This window comes from Jaminaea rosea (assembly GCF_003144245.1).
Source record: "Jaminaea rosea strain MCA 5214 unplaced genomic scaffold BDZ90scaffold_1, whole genome shotgun sequence".
Lineage (NCBI taxonomy): Eukaryota > Fungi > Basidiomycota > Exobasidiomycetes > Microstromatales > Jaminaea > Jaminaea rosea.
The window spans coordinates 1,530,736-1,553,213 of NW_020289975.1; the positions used below are offsets into that span (position 1 = coordinate 1,530,736).

Below are 22,478 nucleotides of genomic sequence, written 5' to 3' on the forward strand. Positions count from 1 at the left end.
TATGTAGACTGGACGGACGTCTTGGGTGGAGTCGCGGGTGAGCCAGTCGATTTTCTTGCTCCAGTCGGACTCGCGCGCGGCTCGCCTGCGACTCGTTCGAAGGACAAGGACGAGAATCCAAGCAAGAGGCGGTCAAGAGGGCTTTGCTGCTCTCTCTCTCTCCAATCATCACCATCGTCGTCGCCGCTCGATCTACATCGCCGTCGCCGCCGTCTCCATCATCATCAGAATCATCATTGACAACAAACGATTTCAGCCTTCCTCGACGCCGCCACCACCAACACCAACACCACCAACCCCCTCAGCAACCAACGACTAATCGCTCAGCTCCAGCATACAGACTCCACTCGCAAACCTTCATCACCGATTTCGACCGACATCATGACCTCATCATCCCTTCAATTCGGCCCAGAGTGGATGCGCAAGCCCGCTCACACAAAGCAGCAGCAGGGCAACAGCGCTGCAACTCAGCATCAGAACCAACACCAGCCGGCTAGCAACGCCTCTGCCCCTCAGGCAAAGAGGCATCCCAGTCTGGGTACCATGAGTCCTGGAGGGCCTACTCCTGTGCTCACTCCGACTACAGCACCTTCACCTGGCACGTTCTCCTTTGCAGCGGCAGCGGCAGGAGGCATGGACCGAGGGGCTTCGTCCAATTCCGGCCATTCGCCTAGCCATTCCTTCTCGGCCGCAGTCCCCGGGGGAGGCTCAGCAGCGCTTGACCGCGACGCTGCGCTACGCTACGCTCGCGATCAGTCATTGAGCTTGTACAGCTCAAAGGGAAGCCTCAGTCCCAGCACCGAGGGTCAGCCAATGTCTGCCGACGCGGCCTCCCCGTCGGCAGTCGCGGCCAATGGCAGTGACACCGCTCACGGGTCTCAGTCTCGCAAGAAGGTCAGTCTAATCTGAGGAGTCCCACGCGAGAGTGAACATTTCGCTGACCCTCATTCCCTCCTCTCTTTCCTTCGCCTATCCTTCGTTCGTAGGCATCTGGCGAGCGCGATGGACTCAAGCGATTGGGCTCGACTGAGCCCCTTTCGCCAACGCTCCCCTCGGAGCCACGAGGCCTCAATGCTCGTGGCACCACGGCTTCCAGTGATCGTGAGAGGCCAGGTCTGTTTCAGAGGGCAAGCAGCGGCGGCTCACTCGGCGGTACAGGCGTGCAGCGGGAGAGGTTTAGCGGCATTCAAGGAGGAGTTTTATCAGGCGTCGCGCCTCCAGAGCAGCAGCGCAGGAGGAAGGAGAGCGAGGGCTCTTCGCGACTTCTCAAGCATCCCTCCGCCACCAACACCGCTCATGGCGAGCAGCAGGACGGCGAACCCCCTTTGTGGGACAAGCGCAGCGGTGGATCCCAGCTTTCATCTGGAGGCAGCGAGGCATTCGCTTCTGCTGCTCGAATGGGAAGGTCAAAGCCGTCGCTCGACAACATGTCCATACCGCAGCAGGATACGGGCAGCGACAAGGCCTGGACGGGCGGCAGGCGCAGAGAGCGCGGTCCGAGCGAAAATCCCGGGACAGGAGCAGTTGAGAATGCAGCTGGCTTTGCCAAGTTTGCTGGCTACGACCGCAAGGTGAGCGCGAGTCGCAGTCCACGTGCAGTCACCTGCTCTTTGCTGACTGCCAGATCCTGCTTTCACTTCCCGCAGCGCGAACGCACTGGAGGATCCAACGCGGACACGTGGAGATCTGGGTCAGCAACTCGAGCAACGCCACCCGAGAACCAAGCTCCGGACGACGACAGTCATGCTGATCCGAGTGGCGAGACTGTCAACGATCACCACGACGCACAGCCCACGCAAACACTTGAACAAAACTTCGCCGGGTTGGACATGAATGGCAGCGGCGCGCCCGCCGCTTCTCCTTGGTCGGCCGATGCTCAGCAATGGCTGTATCGTGACCCAAGCGGGCAGGTCCAAGGCCCCTTCCCAGCGCCTACGATGCAAAGCTGGTATGAGCAAGAATACTTCGCTCAAGACTTGCTCATCCGACCTCAAGAAGAGGCCGACTTCCACCCTCTCGCCATCTACTTCGCTGCTGCTGGCAACAATCCGCGCTTTTTCCTTGCACCGCCTCCCTCAATGCGTCGACCAGCCGATGAGCCACCTCTTGCTCCCAGCAATGGCCCTCAAGACTCGATGTTCAACCTGAACGGCGGTCAGATGCCCGGCGCAGACCTCGGCTGGAACGGAAAAGCAGGTGCTGTCCCTGGTCCAGGTTGGCTCGACAATTCGCTCGGTAGGGCCGGCTTTGCTCCTTCTCAAGCATTTGGCTCTCCCTTCGGCGCCTTTGGCGGTCTTCCTCAGTCGCCGTTCCTCTCTCAGCCTGGCATGGGCACCCCCGGGGCAGGCGAGCACGTGGGTCTCGACGCACGACTGCGGCAGCAAGAGGACTACATCAATGCTATGAGGCAGCGCGAATTTGAACATCATCATCAGCAGCAACAGCAACAGCAGCACCCTCAGATGGGACCCTTCGACGGCCATTACGCTGCGCTGGATGGCTGGAACCGCCAGCCTCAGCTCTGGCAGCAGTCTCAGCAGGCTGTGGACCAGGTGAATTCTTCCTCTCACCAGCAGTCCTCTCCATGGTCCACGTCGGCGTTTCCCACCGGCATGGTCAATGACAACACGCCGACTTCTGCACCTTGGGGCGAAGCACCTGATCAGAAGCAACACCAGCAGCAAGTCTACCAGCCAGAGGCCAATGTTGGCGCCATTGGAACGCCTGTGCGCGCTCGCTCCCCCGCTCCAGCTCCCGCTGAGCAGCAACATGCGCTCGATCAAGCCGCAGCTCAGTACGAGAGCTCGAACCCAGCTGCTGTTGAGGATGCGCCTGTGGAGGAAGTCCAGGAGGTGCGAGACGAACCCGCTCAGGTCGAAGAGGAGCCCTCTCGCCCAGCCACGCCGCCTCCTGCGGAAGACCCTGCGCCGGAGCACGAGTGGCCTCAATCCCCTTCTGCCGTGGAGTTCGCCTCCGAGCCCGACTTTGGGTCGACCCGCGATGCTGCAGAGGCCGCCACTACTGCCAGCGGACGAGTCGCGAGCGACAAGAAGGGGGTGCGAGGCAAAGCGGCTATCTCCATCCCTGGCAAGCCCGGCAACGTTTCTGCCCCCTCAGCGGCAGGAGGCAATGTCAAGGTCGTAGGCGCAGATCAGTTCCGCAAGGGTACGGCTGCAGAGTCGACTTCTGTCCAGACGCCCCTTAGCAGCCTCCTCGGCAACAACAGCCCTGCGTCGTCCACTGCTTCCAAGGCTGCTCCTTGGGCGCAAACCAACAATGAAGAAGGCAGCGCCCCTACCAATGCGGCCATGAGCCTTCGCGAGATTCAGGAGGCTGAGGCAAAGCAAGCCGAAGCTAAGCGCGCCGTCGAGCGATCCGCGGCCCAGCAGCGTCGAGCAGCCGCCCGCTCCAACAGCAACACCGACGCCGCCCCTCCCACCACAATGTCGTGGGGCCTGGCCAGCATCCCTTCGTCAGTCAACAAGCCTGCGCAGTCTAACATTAATGTCTCCGGTGCCGACGGCGGTCCCGCTTCGCCCGCTACAGCAGCTCAGCTCGCCGGAGGTGTATGGACGATCGCGACGCCCAGCGCTGGCAAGGCGGGTGCAAAGAAGACACTCATGGAGATTCAAGAGGAGGAGCGCAAGCAAGCTCTAGCACTGCAGCGCAAGCAGGCCGCAGCGGCTTCCAAGGCCTTTGCAGAGTCCCTCTCCAGGCAGAATAGCAGTGCCGGTACCAGCGCTGCGCCTCTTCCGGCTGCTGCACCCGCTCCCGGTTGGAGCGTCGTGGGTGCAGGAGGCAAGGCTTCTACTCCCACGCCGACCGCAGCCACGGCGGCTGCCAAGGTCAGCCCGAAGGCTTCGTCTGCCGTTCCTCGGCCGGCTGCGCAGCCTCGTACGGCCTCGAGCAGCGGCTCTCCATGGAGTACGGCAGTCAATGGCGGGGTCAAATCTGTTGCCAGCGGCGCCGCGCCCGCCTCCTCAATTGCAGCTCGCGCTCGCCCTGCAGCGATCACGACTCCCTCTGCGGGCAAGGTGACCTCCCTTCCTGCGACGACCTCTATCACCCCAGGTGGCGGGGCTGCTGTAGCTTCTGCTCCTACCTCGACTGCCCGCGATCCCAACAGCCCCTCCCCTGAGTTTCTCAAGTATTGCAAAGACCAACTGCGCGCTCTCACCTCGAACGTGAAAGTTGACGACTTCATCGAGATGTTGCTCAGCTTCCCTCTCGACCCGACGCCGGACGTGGTGGAGATCATCGCGGAGAGCATCTATGCCAACTCGTCTACCTTGGACGGGAGGAGGTTGGCCAATGACTTTGTTGCGAAGAGGAAGATGGACGCCGGGGTGCAAGAAGGCAGCAGCAGGAGGAATAGGGGCGCGGCGGCCGCGGCCACGGCCTCGGCACCTTCGGCGATTGTCAATGGGACGACAGTTGCTAGCAAGCCAGTGGCCGCGAAGCCAGCTGCGAGCAGTGGTGCTGTGGTTGGCAGTGCTGGTGGCGGAGGCGGCGGGTTCCAGCAGGTCGTCAAAAAGAGCGCCAAGAGGCGTGGAGGCGGTCATTGATCTGGCGGAGACGATACCTCTGTAACCCGTCAATCGAGCAGTGGCCTCTTCTTTGAATGACATCGGCACATTCAGAAACTCGAGTTCTTTACGCGAGCAATGACGATGAAGAAGCGGGTGTCCATTGCATATCCAGCGCACCGCTGAATTCGATCGCCTCACGCCGCCGTCAATGCGGTCGCATCAATACAGAACGTCTCACGCCTGCTGACCCTCCGCCTCTCCCTCTTTGCCATGAAGCTTTCTCCAGTCTGCTCAACCTGACTCCCTGCATCCCATTCCACCTCATCCCCTTCGCCCTCGCTCGGCTCAGCGTCGACAATTCGAACTCTCTCCGCCACGTTCTCGACATAAGTCTCGCAAGTAGGCAGAGCTCCTTGACCCTCGTCTCTCCCGTCATCGCGTCGCCCACCGCCATGTGCCAAGCTCGGCGGCATGTCAAGAGGTGCTGCTCGGAGGGGCCAAACGGCTACCGAGGGGAGGGAAAGGGATCCCGACCGGAGTGGGATGAGGGAAGTATATGCGATGGTCTTCTTTGTGGTGTTTGGGTTAGGCGGTGAGAGGGAGAGGTGGAAGACTCCCCTTCGAGGACCAGAGACGATCCAGGAGTCGAAGTCTGCTTGGATCTCGTAGTGCATGCGCTGCTGATTGGCCTTGTCCTCTGCACCGGCCACGGCTGCCTTCGAGTCGGTAGTGTCTCGAGAGGCAGGATGCTTGTCCTCCTTCTCAGTCTTGTCCGACCCACCGCCATCAGCAGCAGAGACCGCGTCCTCGAATACGGACCCCGCATCCGTGTCCGCTTCGCCCCCGCCGGCGGTGACGGGAGACGAAGGCGTGGAGGAGCGTCGTCTGCTACCGCCTGGAAGCGCGAGCGAAGAAGAAGAGGCAGCGTCATCAACAGGTGCAGCGCCGCTAGCGCCACGCCTCGATCCCCAATGCAGCGTACTCGTGATGTGTACATCGACGGGAAGTGGGTGGCCCACCACAACCGGCGTAGGAGTGGCAGGAAGGACACGCACAGAGTTGACGATGTCCATCTGCGGGACTTCGACCGGGATTTCGAGGGTGCGCCACGCCGCCTCTGGAGCCTCACTGGTGGGCAAAGGACCACATCGTGCCGCAGAGGTGAGCACATCCCGCAGAACGTCAAGAGTCATCTTGCCCTCAGTTGAGGTGGGCGAGAGGGCCCATTGTCGGGAGAGAACGCTTGTGCGCCAGTGCGCAAGGACAGACTCCCGAGTATGGGTGCCACCGTCGGGGGAGTAGAAGCGAATCGACCCTGTAGCCGCGTAAGCCGCCGTGTCCAGCTGCTCATCTACGAAGTCGGCCAGAGAGCGAGACAATAGGGTCGAGGTGCCTCGTGAGATAGACGACTCCGATGCCAGCCGCTTGTCCAGTATTCGGACGACTTGCACCTTGGCATCTTCGTGTAGGGTACGATACACGATCGAGAGGCGAAGAGACGTTGATGGTGCGCCGCTCGAGGTCACGTGACCCTTCGATGTCTTTTTCGCCGGTCGTCGCGAGATCTTGAAGACATACGCTACAGGCTGTCTGGGCGTGACGACCACGCTTGCTCCCCTTCTCTTCACCTCCGCAAGCTGCGGCGGACCAGCAATTGAGTATTCGCTCTCCTCAGCTCCCACCTCTGCACCGTCATGTTGGCTCTGCTGCACAAGATCCGCCCTCTTGACCTTCAGCGTGGACCCTCCTCCTGTACTGATTGAGAACTTGCACATCAAGCAGTCCAGCCGGAAGAAGTCTTGAACATTTACGCCCAGCGGGAGGGCGGTATGCAGGTCGGCTCTTTTGCGGAAGAGACGTTTGGTTGTCGCTGCTGAGTTAGAGGCCTTGCTGGACGGAGTGTGGTACTCGATGTCGATGAGGAGAGGCATAGCGGACCCGTCTGCCGGAGGGGCTTCGTCCAGCGGGAAGACGATTGTCGTCTCCGTCCACGGCTCGACGTTGCTCAGCTCCAGGCCAAGCTCATCTTCTGTTGGCTCGACGCGAGCTGCAGATCCGCTGTCGGCCTCACCCGCTGCAAAGCCCATGAGCGGTCTCGCATCAGCAATGTGCTTCACGCGCAGGGTAGCCTTCGTCACCTTATTTCTGCCACTGCGCACGACCAAGTGGGCATTACGAGGCTGATCCAGTGCAATCACGCTCGGCTGCTCCAACACCGCATCAAGGGCCTCGCCATCGTGCGGGATCTTCACGAGCGTGGGCGTCAAGGCAGTAGCAGCGGCCATACTGCTGCTGCTACTAGGTGGTGGGGCAGATTTGGGTGCCACGTACTGGAAGACGATGCGGCCCAGCCTAATCTGACTGACATCGAGCACAAAATTGCCAGGGGCACTGGAGCTGCTCCGCAGAATTACCTCGTTGCGGCCGGGCTTGAGCGTGATACCTCCACTGGTAAGCCAGTACTGTTCCCTCTGATACTTCTGTCCTCCACCTGCGAGGCAAAAGCGGGCGTCGTCCACTTGCAGGTCAGTGAGGAGTGATGAGAAGATCGTGATGGGCAGTTGAACCCCGTCCTCCTCATCCAAGAGTGTTGCGCGTGACGATGCTGGTGCAATCAGGCTTAGCTTGGAGAAGCCGGAGACGGGCACCTCCTTCTCGAAGTCCATTGAGGCTGAGCGGAGCTTGCTGAAGAGCGTAGCTTCATCTGCCCATTCATCCTCCTCGTGGCCGCGATCCTGTCCTGCTGCCATGATCCCGTCCCTGCCGTAAGAAGGCATACAGCGCAACAGCTGCACAACGCTTGCCACCCAGGCGCGATTCTTTGGCTTGCCAAGCTTCGCATGGCACTCCAGCTGGCGACGCAGGAGGAGGCGCTCAATGCTGGGCCAAGTGGCCGTTGTACGCTCTGAGAAGCTTTCGAGAAGAGTGCTGAAGGAGCTGTGCGCCTTTTCGACGCGATTGCGGTGAAGATCCAGGGTAGCGAGGGAGATCTGGAGACGGCGTCTGCCCTTGTTACGACCCCCGCGGGCGAATGCATCGAGCGCGCGTTCGGCTAGAGCTGTGTAGAAGGTATCGAAGCTCTCCTCGTCTTCGACCGCTTTGAGAAGCTCAGGCCGTGTCACGCCGGTAGTCTCGCGCGTCTTCACCACCTCGTCCTGAGCGGTGATGAAAGGCTCAGCCGCAGGCAGATATTGAAAGCCGACGCCCATTTTCTGCACCTGATCCAAAGCCACAGCAAGGACATCTCCGCTGAGCGAGTGGAAACTGGCCGGAAGCCTATCCAGCTCCGTCGTCCGTGCCTTGATCGTATCATCGAACGTAGCAGCCGGCAAGCTATGCGTCAGCACGCCCGAGGGGGAGAGAAAGAGGTGCTGGCAGTGATGCACGATATCCAGGCAGACGGAGATGGCGAAAGCAGCCAAGCAGTGTGGGGGCAGATCTTGCCCGGCAACCATGCTGCGCATCTCAGCTAGCCAAGCCATTGCCTCGCGCATGACAGCAAGGCCGCGCCCCATCTTGCTGAGTAGCATGAGTCGGCGAGCCAGGAGATACTTCTTGAGCTCCCAAAGACTGGCAGAGCTGTGCAGAATCATCTCTCTGTAGGGCTTGCCCGTCGGTGAGAGGACGGAGGTAGAGTCTTCACCTTCGCTGAGGGACGTCGGGGTGATGGACGGGAACCAGGTAAGCTCTCCTTCCCTAAGGCAGTCCTCGTAGAGATCGTCGAGCTCCTCGAAACAGCGCAGCGCCTCGTCGTGCAGGCCGATGGACTCGTACGTGTTTGCCAGACACTCGATTTTGCCGAAGACGCTGACAGGGTTCCAGCCGCGTACGCTGCGGAGGGACTTGAGCTTGACCGCTTCCTCGCGTTGGGCCTTGATGGAAAGATCGAATGTCGTCGTGACCGATTGGCGCAAGGCTGTAAGGAGGTCGGCGAAGATTGTTGGGTCTGCGAATTGAGTGAGGTGAGAGTTGGACGAGGCGGGGAGGCGAGAAATGTGAACGATCCTGTGTGACGATGACGAGGAGGAGGAGGAGGAGGAGTCAGCTTGCCCTCTGTAAAGATGGCCGTAGCATTGCGGCTCACCTCTCCGACTTCTTTCCTCCTCCAAAGTCCGTCTTGAGCTTGTCGAGGACGCCTCCCGTCGGATCCTTGCTTGATGAACTGGTCGATGATGACAGAAAGCGCCCCATGCCCGTCTTGGCGGAGGATGCGCTGGTCGTGGCATCATCCTTGGCCGGAGTCGAAGGAGAGCCTGTGCCAGCCGGTAGTGCGTTGGAAGACGACGAGGGCGACCGATCAAAGTAGCCGGCTCCCGAGGAACCCGTCGCTCCGCTTGCGCCCGCTGGCGGTGTGACATAGACGATGAGGTATTCAGGCGAAGTTTCTTCTTCTTTGTCTTTGCTGCTACTTGCAGCCGTAGCGTTCTCGTCATCTTGGGCTCCTGACGGCAAAGCAGGCTGTGTGCCGCTGCTCTTGGGTACCGCATTAAGAGTCGGCGTCTCTTTGAGCTCATTCATCCAGGTACGAATCTCGTTACGAATGTGCGATCGGTACGCATCACTGTCCGCTGTAGCCACGAGGAATACGTGCACAAAGGGCCTCTCCAGGAGGTTGGCTTGAACAAGATGTCTCGTCTCGGGCTTGTGCTTGGCCTTGAGCTGCTCATCGGCCAACGGGACTAGTCGGACGGGCAGTGTCTGAATAGTCTTGACTGCAGCATTGGTCGGTGCTGATGGGCGGTGGTGTACATTGCGCAGAGGCAGTTGTGATGTGATGGACGAGAGGATGTGCGAGCAGAGAGGTGTGTCGAGGAAGGAAGAGGTTGACGTGTAGGTGACTTGGACCGCCGATGAAGGGCCTCTCGGGCCTGAAGAGGACGACGACATGCTTGGCCGATGGTAAGGGTATGCACAAGCTCAGAACCGATTACAAGCTAGCACCGTGGTGAGCGAGCGAGCATCATGCGGGTCTTGGACGTGTTGGTTGCAAAGGAAGACGATCAGGGCGCGAGTCGGCGTGATTCCGTTTGTCTGAATGCACGGATCACAAGCGCACCAAGGCGCAAGACGCAAGTTGCAGTCAACTCTGCCTCTCTCCTGCGCACTCACGTCTCCCTTCTGGCTTCGTCATCTTCTCATCTCCATGATATCCCGCAGCGCAACACCAACAGGACAGTCGTCCTTCTGGTCTCGCTCATCCACACCGCCCGTCTCTGGCCGGCTGCATCCGGATAACACCAACAGCCATCATGCTGCGAGCTCGTCCACGTCCTCAGTCGAAGCCGACTTCGTACTAGGCGTCACACGGTCGCGCACCCTCCTCTTCCTCTCCTACCGCGACTCTGTGCCTCGTTCGGGTGCTTCTCGCAGAGTACGGCGCCCCACCTCTGACATACCTAGACTGACTGATGGCTCACCAGCAGCGGGCGATCCACTGGGCGCGTCGAGCAAGGGGAAGGGAAAGGGAAAAGCCAAAGCAGACAATGGTGGGGTCTACTTTGACTTCGATGATGAAGATGACATGCAACCGAGCAACAGCTCGCAAGGCTATCGAGACGACTACGAAGATGCAGAGCAGGGCGAAGCATCTGGCCTCCTCGACCCTACCCGCCCTTCAGTAGACGGGCATCGGCAACGCGACCACCTCTCCTTGGATATGGATGGGCCTTCTTCCTCCTCTTCGCATGCCACTCTCCCACCACGGTGGGTCGATGTATCCGACCAAATAGACTCTATCCTCTCCTCCTCCCTGCCCAGCCAAATATCTACCCTCGATCGCCTACAAGCGAAGCACCTACTCCCCGGCTTTGTTGACCGCACCGCCGAGGAGAGGGAGATTGCCCGCCTACAAGGCGAGATTACTCGAGAGTTCTCCAAGTGTACGAAGATGATTGCTGGGCTAGCGCAGGATCTACAAAGGAAGATGCAGCTGCGTGGAGGTGCAGGAGGAATGACAAAGGAAGAGGCGATCTTGGCGAAGAATGTGCAGACTGCCTTGGCCCAGCGGGTGCAGTCTGCTAGTGGGCAGTTCAGGAAGAAGCAGACCAACTATATGCAACGTCTGAGGGGTCAGGATGTGAGGCATAGGGAGGTCATCGGTGAGCTGGGGCTGGGACCAAGGCAGGGAAAGGCGGGAAGTGTAGTCGGACAGGATGGGGGAGAAGAGCTGGCCGCGAGAGAGGACATGGAGCTTGGCCAACAGCACCTCTCCTCGCAGCCAGGCCAGCAGCAACAACAGGACCTCCTGCTCATCGAGGGTGATCGCCAACAAAACCTAGGGGACGATGACATCAACCAGCGTCACAATGAAATCACACGCCTCGCCTCCTCCATCGTCGAGCTCTCCCAGCTCTTCCAGGACCTACAAGGGCTCGTTCTGGATCAGGGCTCACTTGTGGATCGCATCGACTACAACATCGAGAGCATGGCAAGAGACATGGAAAGAGCGGATGAGGAGCTCAAGGTCGCTACGAGGACGCAGAGGCGGACGGGGAGAGGACAGTGCATCCTTTTCCTCATCCTGCTCTGTGCCCTTCTAGTGACGATTATCATCGTCAAGCCATTTTGGCGCTTCTTCTTCCCGTAGCGGCGGAGAGCTTCGATGTTTGGTGTTGCTAATCATGCTGGTATTCGCAATTGGTATATATCCCTTGTCCTGCTTATGTTGTCACCGTCGCTGTCGAGGCCATTGTCGCCTCTCTCGCCTTCCTCGCCCGCCTAACCCACTCACTCTCAATACCCCTGTCGCCCGGCAAGGTAGATGACGATCCCGCCTGGTCCCTCGGCGTCGCTCCTCCGCCGCTCGAAGCAACAAGCAATGCCCTCAACTCCTCCGCGTCCCCGCCAAATCGGTCGAGCAAAAGGCTGGGCAGCGGCCGGCTCTGCTGCTTCTGGCGGCCATCTTGAGCGTGACGCCCTTGTGAGCGCGTGATCGCAGGCAGAGCTGGGCTCGACCCGCTCGCAAAGAGCTTCTTCAGCTGTGCAGACGCTTCCGACTCCTCCTTGTGCACCTCCTGCCCGGCACTTCCCTTCTGCGCAGTGAGGAGGCGTTGAGTCATTTCCGTGTCGATGCGATCCAGGTAGGTGGAAGCCTCGTCTGTAGCACCAGCGGCGGCGGTGTTGCTCGAGATTGGCGCCGCTGCTTGCCTCGAGGCGCTCGTCGCAAGATATTCAAGCGGGTCCCCCTCCCTCCCCAGCGGCAGCAATCGCTCAAAGTCGTGCTCCAGCCACACTTCTCTCGCAGCGGCAGCCGCTGTGCCTGGTCCTGAGTTGGCATCATCCCAATCGTCCTCATCCCTCCTCCTCACAAGGGATGTCCCTGGACCAAAATTGACAAAGGGCCACGAACCACATGCATGCGCTTGAATTGCCCTGCTGCTCCCGCCTGCAGAGGCCCCTTGAGTTGTGGAGGCGGCTACTGCTGCCGGCTTCAGGCTGGCGAGGTACGCCGGCAATCCGGTTAGAGGCTTCCAGAGGGCTTCGTCCCGTCCCCCTCCTCCTGTAGCTTGATCTGTCGTCCCTACCTGCCCACTATGAGCAGGCGCGCTCGGTTGCCCTCCTCCGCCGCTTGCCGCTCCTGCTCCAGCCTCCGCTCCCTGCCCTATCCCGCTGTTCCACGCAGCCGCCTCAGCAAGAAAGACGCGACTGACCTGGACGTGATGAGGTAGTAAGGCACGCGGATGCGTGTTCGGAGGTCGTGGCTCTATCGGTCTGCCGAGCGGGTAGGAGATGTGCTGCTCTGAGGGGAGTGGATCGTCTGCTCCTCCATAAGCGGAAGAGTGGGTCGGGAGGAGCGAGGGCCGGATGTAGATGTCTGCGTGATGCGGGTGTCAGTCTGAAATGTAGATTGTCTGTGGTCGCAGGCTCGCCTGCTCACCTTCATGATCCCAACCCCACGCATCTTCGTCACCATCGCGTCCCCAGGCGTGCCCCCTCTTGCCAGTCACCCCTGCCCCACCTCTTGCCTCGACAGCCCTCTCGAGTGTCTCACGCTTATGCCTAGCCAGCACTCCTTGATCAGCATACGTAGATGGAAAGCGACCGGAAGATGGAGCATAGGAAGAGACGTGGCTGCTACCTGAGGCAACGCCTTCTGCTTCCTCTAGCGCAACCTGAGAGATGCGCTGTGTTGATGGACCGGAGGAGGCGTTTACCGTGAAGGGCTGAGAGGGGAGATGAGTGCCATTGTAGAGATTGATGGAGTGTGATGGCCCAGGAAGTCGATGCGAGTGAGTGAGGCGGACATCAGATGGCATGCTGTGGTGTTGAGGAGCGAAAGGACAAAAGTCGAGGGACGTGAGTGTTGGTTGCCTCGAGCTGGTGATGCAGCCAGGGCGGAGAGCGAGCAAGTCGACGGACGGAGTGAGCCACGTGGTTGGCGATGCAGCGCCGCTCCCTCTCTCTCTCCGCGTTGATCTGGTCCGCTGATGAACTCCCCATCTTCTTGTCCTCAAAGCCAATAATCTAGCGACGACGACGATCATGGCGGATGTAGAGACGGCAGCGGCAGCAGTGCCAGCCACAGCTCAGCCAGCTCAAGCCTCAACATCTGCTTCACCAGCCCCACCGCCGTCTGGGGATGACCCTTCGGCCACCTCGACGGTGTACATCAAGAACCTCAATGAGAAGGTCAAGTTGGACATCCTCAAGACGTCCCTGAATTCCCTCTTCTCCGTCTATGGGCACGTCTTGGGGATAACGGCGCATGGCAATCTTCGCATGCGGGGCCAGGCTTTCGTGGCATTCGATGATGTAGAGGTGGCCAAGAAGGCTGTGAAAGAGGTCAATGGGTTCCCACTCTATGGAAAGGCAATGGTGAGCAGCGCCGAGCACCCGTGGAATTGCCTGTCGCTGTGGAGATTTCTGACGCCCTGGCACCCTCGCCTTGAATTTCTCATCCTCCTTCTCTCCTGCCAGCAACTGTCCTTCGCCAAAACCCGCTCAGACTCGGTCGTCTTGCACCAGCATTCAGGCGACTCCTCCTGTCCTGACTTTCAATCCCACAAGTCTGAGCGCCAAAGACGCAAGGAAGAGCGCAAAGCCGCAGATGCAGCAACCAATGCAGCCAATGCAGGATCAAAGCGCAAAGCCCCCGACGGCGGGGTTAGTGCGAATGGAGAGCCTGTCCCGAAGAAGGCAGCACAACTACCGGACGAGTATCTCCCTCCCAACCCTATCCTCTTTATTCAGAATCTACCCAGCGAGGATCCGCCTACGAGGGAGGTGCTGGAACCCCTCTTTGCTGCTTATGAGGGGTTGCAGGACGTGAGGATGATCCCAGGGCGCAACGTCGCATTTGTGGAGTATGCGAATGAGGGGTTGGCTGCTCGGGCGAGAGAGGGATTGAACGGGAGGAAGATTAGGGAGACAGATGAGCAGGGGATCAAGATCACCTTTGCAAGGGCGCAGTAGACGTGGGAAGGGCAGCAAGGAGTCAAGTGGGGAAACGGGAGGGGATCACGCCCTCGTGTACTACTAGCTGCGGTCTATTCAATCTATCATCTTTCGTACAAGTACATGGACATGGTGACGCAGTGATCTGTGCGACGCTCGATCAGTGGAGGTTCCCTCCAATCAGCCAGCGACGGCCTTGATGCCCGTCGTGCTCTCCACTACTCTGCGAATCCACTCCATCTCGCCCTCCTCTGCGGCGCCATCAGCAGGCGCAGGAGGTGGCACGAGTCTGTGTATCCTCTTGACCTTTTCCCAGTCGGTCACTGCATCGCTATGGCTACTGTCGCTAATGCCAAGCGCATCGAGTCCTTTCGGGTCGAGATCCCCCTCTACCAGGGTGGTGAGCTGTTCCAAGACTCTCTCGCGAGAATGCTCCGAGGAGCTAGATGAGCAGAGTCGGACAACGACGAGCGAGGATGAAGTAGCGCTGAGACCGACGTTTTTGAGCGAGTCGGAGATCTGGATGTTTAAGAGGGCAATGGTCGATGAGCGACTTCATGAGAAGCCTTTCTCTACCTCGCGATTGGCGCACTCACATTGCCCCCTGGCCACAGCACCCACATAACCTCGGTGCTCCAGGCCCTCGTCTTCATCTCTCCCCTTTCCCTGGCCATGATAGCCTGCACGGCTGCATTGACGACCTGCTTGCGTGAAACTACCAGGCTCGCATCGAGAAAGGCGTACGAAGAGAGGTCCTCAGCGGTGATCGAAGATGGGAAGGATGGGTCCGGCTTTCCTGAGCGGAGAGAGGAAAGGATTGTGGAGACGTTGCGCACATTGTGGAGAAGGGAGAGATGTAATGTGTCGCCGCCTGATGAGGACAGGAAGGGAAAGGTGTGCGTCTCCATGGCGATTGGGAGATGGATGAGGGAGGGCAAGATGGCAAGGAGGCAAAGTGTTGGATCTCTCGATTCGATTGCTGGTTCCGGCCTCGACTTTTGCAGCAAAATCAAGAGGGTCCGAGCGCGGCTTGGCTTTCTTTCTCTTTGCTTTTTATCTCCTCCCCACCTCACTATTCAACACTCTTCCTCGATGATGGCGCAAGAGGGCGACGAGAACGCCTACACCCACCTCATCCTCGGGACTTCCCTGGCCCTTTCCATCCTGTCGGCCTCCCTCTGCCAAACGCGGAATACCCGCGTCCTTCAGGTGGACGCCAACGACTACTATGGTGGCCCCAATGCCTCTCTGACGCTCAAGCAGCTCGAGGACTACTTGGCCGGGCTGCCCAGCTCGAGTCAAGCACGAATGACATTTCCTGCCTTTGATGCTCAAGGTCAGGCAAAGGAGATCCCATCTCAGCTTGCAGCGCTGGATAGGCATTACAGTCTTTCCCTCACGCCTGCCCTCCTCGCTGCTCATGGCCCCGCGTTGGACGCTCTTGTTAGATCCAAGGTGGCAAACTATGCGACCTTCAGGCTGCTCCAACGGACGGCTGTCTACGATGGCTACAGCGCTGAGGCATCGTCGTCACAGTCTTCTCGGTTGCGTCCGGTGCCCTCGAGCAAAGAAGACGTCTTCAAAACGCCGGCGACGGTCCTGTCCCTCTTGGACAAGCGCAAACTCATGAAGTTGCTTCAGTGGTGCGCGACAGCGTCCCTTGACGACAGATACACAGGCGAAGAGAGTGGAGACGACCCGACTCTCGCTGCAGCTCTTGCGTCGCCCAATCTCCACTCCTTCCTCGAAGCTCAGCAACGTCTGTCTCCCTCCCTCTCCACGGCAATAGCCTACGGTCTCTGCCACTCTCCTGACGCCCGCTCAGAGCCATGTCTCCCCGCGTTGAAGAGGTTGCAGACGCACCTACGCTCTACGGGCAAGTATGGAAACGCTGCGTACCTCGTAGCTCAGTATGGTGGAGCAGGGGAGCTGGTCCAGGGCTATGCACGAGCGGCTGCCGTCGGTGGTGCGACGTTCGTGTTGGGGAGGAGAGTAGAGAAGTGTGAGAGGAAGGATGGTCAGGACGTCTACGATGTCAGAGTGCAAGGAGTTGATGAGACATTCAGATGTGGGAAGGTGGTGGGCACTAAAAGAGATCTCACGAGACTCGGGCTCCACGCAGGGCCCAGCAGAACCGCTGCGGAGGCGACGACTTCTACGTCAACGCTGCAGGGTCTGCTCATTCTGGATCGAGGCGTACAGATGCCCTCATCCGCCGCAACAGAGACGAGTTCAAACGATGCTGATGAACCACAAAAGCCAGAACCGCCAATCGAAACGGCCCTCATCGTCTTCCCTCCTCATTCCCTGGCCCTCGGCGACAGCAAGGATGACACGAGCCCAGTCACTGTCACGGCTCTCGTTCTAGGCGAAGGCACTTTCTGCTGCCCGAAGGGACAGTACGTCGTGCAGATCACTGCTGCGGGCCTGCCTGCTGAGTCGCAAGGCCAAGCCAGCAGGCTGTTCGACGCGGCTAAGCAGGCTGTTCTAGGGTTGGCGAGCGAAAGTGAGGTCGAGTGGAAGAAGGAGCGGAGCGAGGGTGCAGGACACGTGGGCGGCGGAGTGTCAGGATCACCAGCCGGGGCTGAAGCGATCCTACCGCTCATGGAAGCCTTCTGGCTCTCAGTGGACGATGATCAAGAGGAAATCATCGAAGTGCTAGACGCAGCCACTCCCACATCGAGCCTCGCACCGACGACGACCTCAGCAGGTCTTTCACTGCTCTCGACCACCCTAGAGTCCTCCACGAACCAGGCAGAGTCCCTCTTCTACTCGCTCCACGGCATCCTCACGCCGCCATACCCGGACGCTACGGCACAGCGCAAGCGTGGCGGAAGGAGAAGAAGAGATCCGGCTGAGTATCGTGGAAGAGCGGGGGCGGGGCCTGAGGATGAGGAGGACGAAGGCGAGGGCAGAGAAAGGGAGGAAGACAAGGAGGATGAGGGGCCACTCTTCTTTCCGGTAGAGCAAAAGAGAGGCGACGATGAGGAAGAGGAAGCATGACGGGGAGAGTTCTACTGTACTGAATACCAGCTCAGCCCAATTCCATTGCTGCAAGCACGATCAAAGGGCGGGGATGGATGCTAAATGATCATAGATTGGATCGAGGCGAGATCGAGAAGTTATACGAAACAAAGAGCGTAAGAGCGAGGGAGAAGCAAAATGAAGAAACAAGAGACGGGCGACCAGGCGCCAGAATTTGAACAAGGGTAGGTGTGATGAATCGAAGGTAGGGAGCACGGTGCGATGGGTCTGCTTGAATGCTAGTAATACAATGATGAGTCTCTGGAACTGCGTCTGTCCGGGATCTTTCTACTCTGACTCTACTCTAGTGCGCCGCAGCCTCGTCGCGGGGTACGGTTGCGCCGATCCCCTGAAGCAGGTTGTCAATGAAGGCCTTCGTCTCGGCGTCGTCCTCGCCGCCCGACATTGAGCTCCCGAAAGAGTCGTTGGCCATGGCGTTGGGAGCCAAGCCGCCCGAGGCAACACTGTTGTCCGGGTCGAAGGTGAGGCCCAAAGAGCCACCCAACCCGCCACCAGTGCCACCGTTGCCGCTCTGCTCAAGCCCGAAGTTGCTCATGGTAGACATCATGTCCGCTGGGAGCGGTGAAGGGAAGCTAGGTGCCATGGGCGAAGCGAACTCGTGGAGCCCTTGCGCGGCCGAGTTAGCCCAAGCGCGACTGAGTCGCTCGCCCTGAGCTCGCGCCTCATCGTCAGACAAGGGCGCAGGAGGCGCCAGTGGGGTGCCAACGAGGGCATGCGCCGGCGTGAGGGGCGAGTGCATAGCCTGACGCTGCATAGCGCCCCAGGCGAAGGCGTTCGGGCTCACAGCCGCGTTCGGGCTGGCGCTGATGGTACGCATGGGGTTGGTTGTGGGCGGAATGTTGAGCATGAGGTTGGGCTTCGTCTGTGAGAGGCCGCGCTTCCTCAACAGGGTGGGGCCTGAATGGCTCGACGTAGAGGGCAGGGCCGAGGTTGGGAGAGGGGCGGAGGCGGGAGCCTGAAGGAAGCCCTGATGTTGCTGCTGGCGTTGTACTTGCTGATGCTGAGGAGGTGCGGCCATCGAGTAGTTGGCAAACTGCTGCTGCGGCGTAGGGGCAATGCGCTGTGCCGGCTCGGAGACGAGGGAAACGATGGGGCGGCCAGGCTTGCCACCGAGAGCCTCGACGCACTCGAGCTCCCAGGCGATGACCAGCACAACGTCACCGATGGTGCTACCGGGGCTGACGCGAGCGGCGGCGTGCTCGGGAAGGAGGCGAGCACCGTCCTCTTGCGGGGCAGACCCGGCGTCGACGAGCTCCTGGATGATGGTCACACCAGATACGGCCATTCCCAACGCGGCACGCTCAGAGGGCTCCTTGCAGAAGGACTGACGAGCATTGCGGCCCCGGTAGACGTGCACTGGGTGATTGCGGCTAAGGAAGTCTGCCCAGAAGTCCGTGGCAAACGGCGCTTGGTGGACAAAGCGGTGCTTGCCAGGCATGGGGGAGCCGGGCATCTGGTCTGAGCCATTGCGGCCCGGAGGCGAGATGCGTCGGGGGGCATCCAGGGGCTCGACGAGGGAAAGTACGCGCTTACCGTGGGAGTAGACGGTGGTGACCGAGGTGAGCTGCGACTCGGTGTTGCTGGTGAGGGACAGCTGTGTAGAGAAGCGATCGAACTTGGGGAGCATGACGTCTTGACGCGGGATTGACATGGGTACCTGCACATGCAGGAACTGGCAGGGCAGGCGCTGGAACATCTCGTTCATGCGCGGGAAGCGGTACGGACCCAGGCGGGGAATGTCGAGGGGTACTGTAGGCAGGGCCATCTCACCGTGCTCGAGCGTTGTGTAGAGGTGCACGTCGTCCGAGTCGGAGCAGTGAGCCCACATGGAAAAGGTCGCCGGCACGATGGGGCAAGGTGTCGTGCTGGTGGTGTTCAGGCGGTCGAATTGGGCAGTGAGGGGCGTCGAGATGGGCGAAGGGCCCAGTTGCTGCTGTTGCGGGTAAGGGGAGTAAGGCGACAGGAGGCCAGACTGGGGGCTGTCCGTCAGGAGAGGGTTGGGCCCACCAAGTCCACCGTAGCCGTAGCCGGCCAAGGTCTGAGCGTACATCATTCCGCCAGCGGGCATGTAGAAGTCCTCCTCTGTGACGGGCTCAGCAATGAGGTGCTGGAACTCCGGGTCGTCCTTCTTGATGTTTTTGAGCACCTGGATATGGCTCGAGACCTGCTTGCGCGTGCGCATCTTGCCGGTCTTGCGCTCGATGTAGTCGGCGATGAGCTCGTTGCGTCCGCATGGCTTGCCGTTGACGAGGACTTTGCGCCTGCCGAGCTTGGGAATCAGACGCAGAGCCTCCCAGAAGGCGACCTCAACGTCATCGGGCCAGACTTCGCCGTTCTTGTTGAGGATCGGTGATGACTTAGCAAAGCCCGTGATGGTGGGTGAGGCAGACTTTGGCGGCGTCGGGTAGTCGCCGTGCGAAAGGCTCCGCATCATATTGTTGGCGGTCAGACGGTTCATGCCGGGGGATCCGGCGTGGATGTCCATGGAGGAGCGACGTGATCGCTCGCTAGCCAGGGAGAGGGTTGAGGCGCATGATGATGAGCCGCCGGTCGACGGGGTCTGCATCGTCGTCGAGGCATTGGAGAGACGGTGGCCGCCAAGGAAAGGCTGAACCTGGTGGACCGGTCGCTGCGGTGTCTCAAAGGCCAGCGTCGCGGTGTCAGCGATGAGCGGGCTGTGACCCACGCTCTTGCAAAGGCGCTCCGAGGGATCGCTGCCGTCAGTAGGGGCAAGACGGTGACGCTTGGCAGTGGTGACTGCAGCAGCGTGGGCGGCCTGATCGGACTGCCCGTCTCCCGACATGCTGACAGTGAGCCTAGGTGGCGACATGAGGAACTCGGAAGGGTCTTGGTTCGTGAAAGAGGTCATAAAGTCAAAGTCATCCGTGGCGGTGTTGCCGGAACTGGTGCCCGTGGAGAGGATGGATGAGTTCGTTGCGCTGTTGGTGCCGCTGCTCTGTGAGTCAAGGAAGGCTTGCGAGAAGAAGGCGAGGTCAAGGTCGCGAGAAGACGAGCCAGCCGTAGGCATGAGAGCCTGGACACTGTGCCTCCTCGATGAAGTCGAGTCCGTCCTGCCATGACCGCTGCGCTTCTGCTGATTCATGAAGTCGAGTGCTGATGCCAGAGAACCCGGGTCCTGCTGCTGCTGCTGCTGCTGCTGCTGGCTGGTCATCTGGTGCTGCTGTTGCTGTTGATGCTGCTTTGCGAGGTTGTTGAGGGCCTCCATTGAGTGAAAGACTGCGTTGGCGGCGGGAACTGCGTGGAGAGGCAATCCGGGTCCTGCTGCGCTGACTGGCGTGCAGAGGTGCGAGTTGGACGAGAGGATGGAGTCTGAGTATGAGGGCGAAGTCTGGATGCTGCTGCCGTCGCTGTTGGCGCTGCTGCTGCTGTGACTGCTTTTACTGTCGGTGCGCTGCAAAGAGTCTGGTGAGAATGCGAGCGTCGTCGATGCCATGCCAATTTCGATGGGTGAAGCTCAAGAGCTGCCACTGATGGTGATAATGATGAAGTGCAGAGAGATCCCGGAGCGTGATGCGTTGCTGCGTCGTGGGAGGAGGAGCGTCGTTGCGTGAGCTGCTGAGCTGTTGGCGTTGGTTTATAATGAGCGTGGCCGAGACGAGAGCGAAAAGGGGCTCAGACAGAGAAGAGAGAGGGGAGAGGAGTCAGAGGGATAAGGAGGGACGAGGAGATGGTGATGATGGAAAGGAAAGGAGAAAGGAGGGTAATGAAGAGGAGACGAGGGAAGAGAGTTGGGCGGCGCAGGCTTGAGCGTCCTAGTGATGAACGAAAGCAAGCGCCTCCTCCTTCTCTCGGCGAGGTAGGCCTGATTTGCCTCTCGGCCTCGCCCCCTTTCGCTCGCCTCGACTGGGACGATCCGTCGGTCCGTGTGTTCGGGGTCGTGTCGTTGACGACAACAGCAACCTGTGGGCACACGACGACTGTGATGCTGCGTCGATTGATACCTGCCTAACTCAAATCAGACCTTGAGCGAGGCGTGCGAGGGGTGGGATGGGATGGGATGAAAGGAGCCTATTGAACCGCCGATTGCCGACTCCAACACCCTTTGGTCGACTGGACGCGGCGGGCGAGAGGTGCCATGATGAAGCTGTGATGCTGTGGTGCTGCAATGCTGCGCCTGTCTCTCTCCCCTTTGAAGACCCCTTGCTGCGATTGGCCGCAACTTCGCTCGCTCCATCCCCTCGCTCGTCTGCCCTCGTCTCTCGTCATCGTCGTCACACACAAGGTTGACGCCGACGCCGACATCAACACCTCTCTTGACGAGGCGGGGTTGTGCGAGAGGAGGTAGCCCGCGAGGGAAAGGGGGCAAAAGGCGCGAGGCAAGGAGGTGTTGGGTTGGGCTAGGCTGCGAAAAAGGCCGACGGACGAGGGCGTCGCGTCGTCTCGTCTGATGCCTGCTGGGCAGCAAGTGGCTTCCGCCCGCCTCTCGACCAACGCCAACCCCTTGCCGCGCGCGCCCCCTCCCTTAATCTCGCCACCGATTGAGAGGCTGCCAATCCTGGCCCTTGCTCACTGATCCAAGGCCAGCAGCCATGGATGACACACAGGGACGAGGAGAGGAGCGATTGCGGCGGCGACAAAATGCAGCAGTGGCGGCGAACGACTATGACGACGACGCGACGACGCGACCATGCGACGATGCTCGCCCCCCTACTTGGAGCATCGAGAAGCGGAGCAATCCACGAGAGGAAGCAGCAAGAGGCGTAACGCACACCGCCGCTAAAGCCCCCCCTCGCAACCCTCAGCTGTACGCAACCCACTCTAGCGGCACAGACAGGCTCGACGTTTGATTTCGCCTGCCACGGAGCTTGAGTTACGTACGCGCGTATCTGTACGTTCCGCCCTTGCCTCACTGTCAAAAGGGCCTTCCTGCCCACCACAAAGGCCGCGGATCGTTACTACGACGTCGTGGCAGCAAGGGGACGTAGGACGAGCCAGAGAGCAATAGTCGCAGCCAGCCAGCGTGATCACAAGGGGGGACTGTTGCAGCGAGATGGTGTCGATCTCATCGATCACCGCACCCCTGTTCAGACCCACGATTGCGCTGCGGGCTGCTGCGCTACTGACCTCGGCGTGCCCCGATAAAGGAGGGAGGTGTGGGAGGAGCAGATGCAATGCTCCGACCGCCTCGTCGAATGGCCGAGGCCGAAGAAAGCGACGAAGTGCAAGCGGGAGCGCGGGTGCCGGCACTAGCTTCATAAACTCACCTCGCGAGAGGCGCTTGTGTGAGAAAGAGGATCAGGAGATGGGGAAGGTGTTTGAGTAGCGACAGGGCGGAGATGGTAAGGATGATGAAGAAAGTTGAGGTTCAGATGACGAGGAGGGGCAAAGGCACATAGGCTAAACCATGATGGGAGAGGCACAACAACACGCACACAAATGCCGGCTCAGTCTCTCCACGCGTGAATGAACCTTGAGACACAAGGTTGCGGTCAATGGGTCTAGCAAGGCCTCTGATGAACGCCGGGTTCTTTTTCCCATCGCCGCTGTCCC

General features: G+C 60.0%; 8 protein-coding genes across 8 annotated transcripts; 4 read left to right on the forward strand and 4 right to left on the reverse strand.

The window, feature by feature from the left end:
• The first annotated feature begins 159 nt into the window (after positions 1-159).
• On the forward strand, positions 160-3,965 carry BDZ90DRAFT_16715 (hypothetical protein). The gene is made up of 4 exons (XM_025503657.1): positions 160-894; positions 987-1,571; positions 1,647-3,373; positions 3,426-3,965. Exons 1-4 carry the CDS (start codon positions 382-384, stop codon positions 3,655-3,657), a joined length of 3,057 nt encoding a protein of 1,018 aa, XP_025365144.1. The 5' UTR covers positions 160-381; the 3' UTR covers positions 3,658-3,965.
• A 658-nt stretch (positions 3,966-4,623) lies between these two features.
• Positions 4,624-9,507, reverse strand: BDZ90DRAFT_229547 (hypothetical protein). Its single transcript, XM_025505113.1, has 2 exons — positions 8,614-9,507; positions 4,624-8,534 (listed from the first exon to the last, which is right to left on the reverse strand). Exons 1-2 carry the CDS (start codon positions 9,414-9,416, stop codon positions 4,724-4,726), a joined length of 4,614 nt encoding a protein of 1,537 aa, XP_025365145.1. The 5' UTR covers positions 9,417-9,507; the 3' UTR covers positions 4,624-4,723.
• Positions 9,508-9,621: 114 nt separating this feature from the next.
• Positions 9,622-11,201, forward strand: BDZ90DRAFT_229548 (t-SNARE). The gene has a single exon (XM_025505114.1). The coding sequence runs from the start codon at positions 9,673-9,675 to the stop codon at positions 11,113-11,115; it is 1,443 nt and encodes a 480-aa protein (XP_025365146.1). The 5' UTR covers positions 9,622-9,672; the 3' UTR covers positions 11,116-11,201.
• Positions 10,902-12,836, reverse strand: BDZ90DRAFT_229549 (hypothetical protein). Its single transcript, XM_025505115.1, has 2 exons — positions 12,406-12,836; positions 10,902-12,342 (listed from the first exon to the last, which is right to left on the reverse strand). The coding sequence occupies exons 1-2, from the start codon at positions 12,782-12,784 to the stop codon at positions 11,189-11,191; spliced, it is 1,533 nt and encodes a 510-aa protein (XP_025365147.1). The 5' UTR covers positions 12,785-12,836; the 3' UTR covers positions 10,902-11,188.
• Positions 12,837-12,963: 127 nt separating this feature from the next.
• On the forward strand, positions 12,964-13,963 carry BDZ90DRAFT_229550 (RNA-binding domain-containing protein). The gene is made up of 2 exons (XM_025505116.1): positions 12,964-13,343; positions 13,446-13,963. Exons 1-2 carry the CDS (start codon positions 13,011-13,013, stop codon positions 13,938-13,940), a joined length of 828 nt encoding a protein of 275 aa, XP_025365148.1. The 5' UTR covers positions 12,964-13,010; the 3' UTR covers positions 13,941-13,963.
• An 8-nt stretch (positions 13,964-13,971) lies between these two features.
• Positions 13,972-14,880, reverse strand: BDZ90DRAFT_229551 (hypothetical protein). The gene is made up of 2 exons (XM_025505117.1): positions 14,519-14,880; positions 13,972-14,441 (listed from the first exon to the last, which is right to left on the reverse strand). Exons 1-2 carry the CDS (start codon positions 14,828-14,830, stop codon positions 14,103-14,105), a joined length of 651 nt encoding a protein of 216 aa, XP_025365149.1. The 5' UTR covers positions 14,831-14,880; the 3' UTR covers positions 13,972-14,102.
• Positions 14,881-14,979: 99 nt separating this feature from the next.
• BDZ90DRAFT_229553 (FAD/NAD(P)-binding domain-containing protein) lies at positions 14,980-17,219 on the forward strand. The gene has a single exon (XM_025505118.1). The coding sequence runs from the start codon at positions 15,018-15,020 to the stop codon at positions 16,923-16,925; it is 1,908 nt and encodes a 635-aa protein (XP_025365150.1). The 5' UTR covers positions 14,980-15,017; the 3' UTR covers positions 16,926-17,219.
• Positions 17,089-20,538, reverse strand: BDZ90DRAFT_16878 (hypothetical protein). Its single transcript, XM_025503666.1, has one exon. The coding sequence runs from the start codon at positions 20,419-20,421 to the stop codon at positions 17,251-17,253; it is 3,171 nt and encodes a 1,056-aa protein (XP_025365151.1). The 5' UTR covers positions 20,422-20,538; the 3' UTR covers positions 17,089-17,250.
• Positions 20,539-22,478: the final 1,940 nt, after the last annotated feature.